The sequence below is a fragment of the Pundamilia nyererei genome, unplaced genomic scaffold (assembly GCF_000239375.1).
Source record: "Pundamilia nyererei isolate P.nyererei 1_Seehausen unplaced genomic scaffold, PunNye1.0 scaffold00051, whole genome shotgun sequence".
NCBI lineage: Eukaryota > Metazoa > Chordata > Actinopteri > Cichliformes > Cichlidae > Pundamilia > Pundamilia nyererei.
This window is the reverse complement of record NW_005187452.1, coordinates 488,589-493,532: the sequence shown is the minus strand read 5'-3', so window position 1 is coordinate 493,532 and position 4,944 is coordinate 488,589. Positions and strand designations below refer to the sequence as shown.

General features: G+C 42.6%; 1 protein-coding gene across 1 annotated transcript in view; it reads right to left on the bottom strand.

The window, feature by feature from the left end:
- Positions 1-569: 569 nt before the first annotated feature.
- Positions 570-4,944, bottom strand: part of pdcd2 (programmed cell death 2) — a 5,279-nt gene continuing 904 nt past the window's right edge. The window contains exons 2-8 of the mRNA XM_005733272.2: positions 4,718-4,826; positions 4,533-4,589; positions 3,951-4,139; positions 3,283-3,450; positions 1,432-1,532; positions 1,241-1,354; positions 570-1,135 (exon numbers count right to left, since the gene is read on the bottom strand). Coding sequence (XP_005733329.1) covers positions 956-1,135; positions 1,241-1,354; positions 1,432-1,532; positions 3,283-3,450; positions 3,951-4,139; positions 4,533-4,589; positions 4,718-4,826 — 918 coding nt within the window. The 3' untranslated portion in view covers positions 570-955. The remainder of the gene's footprint in view (positions 1,136-1,240; positions 1,355-1,431; positions 1,533-3,282; positions 3,451-3,950; positions 4,140-4,532; positions 4,590-4,717; positions 4,827-4,944) is intronic.

Below are 4,944 nucleotides of genomic sequence, written 5' to 3'. Positions count from 1 at the left end.
AGAGGCGTCTGATAACTGAAGGCTCTGCCTCCCATTTTACTTTTGCAAATTCTAGGAACCACAAATGAGCCAGCAGTTTGAGAGGGAAGAGCTCTTACTAGGATAATATGGTACTAATTTTAGGTTAAATCCACAGCTGTAAACAGGTTTGGCAGTGGCTTCATCCTTGTTTCATATTGTATAGCCGTAAAGGAGCATGCATCATAGCATACTGTAGCTGGTATCAAGTATTTGATGTGTTTTTCCTGTGCAGCCCTTTATCAGACTTGTTCATTAAAACATTCAGTTTTCTGTATCTGAATACATTTTAATTACGTAAATGTTCTGGCTAAGATACTTAACCTGAACTATGAATACCATATGTAGAGTCTGAAAGATGGGGAAAATACAATTTTTTTGTGGTCAGTAACTTGAGGTGAGTCTTGCTGGTAAATGTCAGAATTTGCTGTGTTAATAAAATTTGTCCCAATTGGTGACTTATTGCTGTGGTTATTAAACTGTGCGGGTGGACGCTGGTGAGCCGCTGTGAGGTGATTAGTGGAAAAATCCAGATGTTTCTTTAAACATTGTTTTGCTAAATTTGTTTTTAATGATGCAACACACACGTCTTTTTGCACACACGTCGTTTATACATTTGGAGATGGCATTTTACACTGATGTTTATGTTAGCACAAAGTTTATGATTAGTTAAATCTCCAGTCCATTTAATAGGGAGAGGCAGCATTACTCCCATGTGATTAGCTCAGTCAGCATAAGTAGTCAGCTCTTACCTGCAGCACCACGCAGCTTTTTGACTGAATGACAAGTTCAGGTGAAACATTTGGATATGTCAACATCAGGTGTCCCACCAAGCCACGTGGGTGAACGAACACACTGAAGCGGAGTCGCCTAAACATATTAATGAAATCAGCACCACCTGTGCTTTTCCTGCTATGCATGAAACAAGGGACGCCCATCATCTTCGTTCAGTCTGCGTGTGTTGATCTGAGCTGAAGTCCTGCTTCCAGATGAACTCGGGGCAGTACTGGTCGCTGCGTTCACAGCTGGCAGAGCACGTGTAGACAGCCGCAGTCCCCCAGTCAATGCTAGCTCCAGTCGAGTCCACACTTAGACTGTTTAACAGCTGCGGCATCACCTACACGCACACAGGATAGCAACAGCACAAACTTGTGAATAAATCAACCATTAGCGAAAGATTAAAGACCCGAGCAGGTCTTCAACAGATCAGCAGGTCGATTACCTGGAACTCAAACGTCCTCTTGGCACCACAGGTGCATGGTGGGATATCCTCATCTGAAGGGATGTGCTGAGAGGAGACCCACAAGGGAGAGCCCCCTCGACTGTAACGTATCACCTAGAAATGACAAACACTGTGAGATATGGACAGAAGAAAACAACCGTCTGGATCTTTTCAGCTCTTCTATTTTCTACCTGGTGAGGTTCAGGTGCGATCTTCTTCTTAAACCTCTGGAACACTTTACTGTCTTCAGTCTCGTGCATTGCCATCTCGTCCAGGTCGCTCTCTGCCAGGGCTGATAGAGAACAGAAGGGTCAGGATTGGTTATAAATTATAATGAAATAAATATACAGTGGGGCAAAAAAGTATTTAGTCAGCCACCGATTGTGCAAGTTCCCCCACTTAAAATGATGACAGAGGTCAGTAATTTGCACCAGAGGTACACTTCAACTGTGAGAGACAGAATGTGAAAAAAAAATCCATGAATTCACATGGTAGGATTTGTAAAGTATTTATTCGTAAATCAGGGTGGAAAATAAGTATTTGGTCACCTCAAACAAGGAAAATCTCTGGCTCTCACAGACCTGTAACGTCTTCTGTAAGAAGCTTTTCTGTCCCCCACTCGTTACCTGTATGAATGGCACCTGTTTGAACTCGTCATCTGTATAAAAGACACCTGTCCACAGCCTCAAACAGTCAGACTCCAAACTCCACCATGGCCAAGACCAAAGAGCTTTCGAAGGACACCAGGAAAAGTATTGTAGACCTGCACCAGACTGGGAAGAGTGAATCTACAATAGGCAAGCAGCTTGGTGTGAAAAAATCAACTGTGGGAGCAATCATCAGAAAATGGAAGACATACAAGACCACTGATAATCTCCCTCGATCTGGGGCTCCACGCAAGATCTCATCCCGTGGGGTCAAAATGATCATGAGAACGGTGAGCAAAGATCCCAGAACCACACGGGGGGACCTGGTGAATGACCTGCAGAGAGCTGGGACCAAAGTAACAAAGGTCACCATCAGTAACACACTACAACGGCAGGGAATCAAATCCCGCAGTGCCAGACGTGTTCCGCTGCTGAAGCCAGTGCATGTCCAGGCCCGTCTGAAGTTTGCCAGAGAGCACATGGATGATACAGCAGAGGATTGGGAGAATGTCATGTGGTCAGATGAAACCAAAGTAGAACTTTTTGGTATAAACTCAACTCGTCGTGTTTGGAGGAAGAAGAATACTGAGTTGCATCCCAAGAACACCATACCTACTGTGAAGCATGGGGGTGGAAACATCATGCTATGGGGCTATTTTTCTGCCAAGGGGACAGGACGACTGATCCGTGTTAAGGACAGAATGAATGGGGCCATGTATCGTGAGATTTTGAGCCAAAACCTCCTTCCATCAGTGAGAACTTTGAAGATGAAACAAGGCTGGGTCTTCCAACATGACAATGATCCAAAACACACCGCCCGGGCAACAAAGGAGTGGCTCCGTAAGAAGCATTTGAAAGTCCTGGAGTGGCCTATCCAGTCTCCAGACCTCAACCCCATAGAAAATCTGTGGCGGGAGTTGAAAGTCCGTGTTGCTCGGCGACAGCCCCAAAACATCACTGCTCTCGAGAAGATCTGCATGGAGGAATGTGCCAAAATACCAGCTACTGTGTGTGCAAACCTGGTAAAGACCTATAGTAAACGTTTGACCTCTGTTATTGCCAACAAAGGTTATGTTACAAAGTATTGAGTTGTATTTTTGTTATTGACCAAATACTTATTTTCCACCCTGATTTACGAATAAATTCTTTACAAATCCTACCATGTGGATTCATGGATTTTTTTTTCACATTCTGTCTCTCACAGTTGAAGTGTACCTCTGGTGCAAATTACTGACCTCTGTCATCATTTTAGGTGGGGGAACTTGCACAATCGGTGGCTGACTAAATACTTTTTTGCCCCACTGTATACATCACTAAGACTGGACTTTTCTACATAAAAGTTCACTTTTCAATTGAAAACTGAGAAAAACTTTAACCTTTAACCTTTAACCTTACATTCTGCCAAGGCGGGACAATCCACACTCCTCTGAGTAATGATCCCTCCACCGTCCTCTTCTTCTTGTTCTCCTTCAGCCTCTTTGACATCTTTCTCCTCCTCCTCTGGCTCAGTGACCAGCTCAGTCTCAGGAAAGAGGAGCGGGGAGGGTGTAACAGGAGACCCTTCTAGACAGAGACGGACAAGTTTAGTCTTTCTAGTGATGAGAAATGACGGTCATAATTCTCTTAACTCAGGGAAAAGGATTATGGACCACTTCTCTTTTTATCCATCGCTTTTCTAAATATAGATACACTCTGGATCAGATCGGCTGCCCACTAAAGGGCTAACACCCATTTTACAATCACCAATTAATCTAAATGTACCGAGGGCTGTGAAATTACTCAAATATTATTTTCAATTACAACCTTAGCTTCCATCAATTAATAAAAGGTTTATTGTGCTGTTTTATGATTTTGAACTCATTTCTTTACTTTTGCCTCTTTATAAAAATCCAAATTCACTCCTTTCATTTTTTTTACTCCAAATTCATTTTATGTATTCATCTATTAAAATTTCAGAACCAGATTTCTTCTTTGGAAGGTTTAATGAACACAATCATTAAACTCAACACTGAAAAAATGTGATTACGATTTTTGCAGCTCCAGTAAATATCCCCCACACACACCTTGGCTGCAACACTCCTTCTTGTGAGATTGTTTCCAGTGGAGGGTCTGGTGGTGTTTTCCACAGTAGGTCACAGTGTGGCACCGAGAGCAGGCTTTGTTACCGGGGCATCCGCACACCCAACACAGTTTAACTCCCGAAACGGGCAACACACTCTGGCCCTCCTCAGCATCACAGGGTGGTTCATCCTCTAAAGGGAAGATGATAATTTTATATTTGTTGACATACAGTTGTGGTCAAAGGTTCACATACATACACATTTTTATACTCCACACAGGGTGAAAAGTATAGTATAAGGTTCAAATATATACATACACACTCTGTATATTTTGTTAAATGTTCTTTAGCAAATTGCACCTCAACCAGAAACTTTTGGTAGCTGGAAGGAACATCCAAGTGTGACAAAGTGGTTAAACTGGTATTCCATTCCTTCATTATTTCATCCACTTTGTGGAACCACCAGCACTACTAACAACAAAACAGTCCCAGAGCATGATGCTACCACCACCATATTCTTCTACAAATACTCAGAAATTGAATCTTGAATACTTCATTAAGAGTTAGGCAGCAAAAATTCACAAACCTGCTGGAGGGTCATAGGGGTAGAACTCGTTCCTCCTCTGTAACTGGTTTCTGAAAACTGGCATGAAGGAAAACACAGCTTTTTAAGAAATACTGCAAAATCTATTGAGAAAAATTAGTAGAATCAGACAACATCTCACAACATCACCCCTGGGAAGTGACAGACATCAAACAGTGAAGAACTACCTTTCATGCAGCGGCTGTCATTTCGCGTGTAGCACTCTGGAGTTTTGCAGCAGAAGAGAAAGAGCGTTCGGTGAAAACTTCTGTCCTGACCGGATATTGGTGCATACACCTGCAACAAGTCAGGTAAATCTAGTATTTATTTATTTATAGTGAATAAGACTGAGGTGGGATGCAGAATTTAAATTGGAGTTGACCCAGATTTGAGTATGTGTGCACTTAGGTATAGG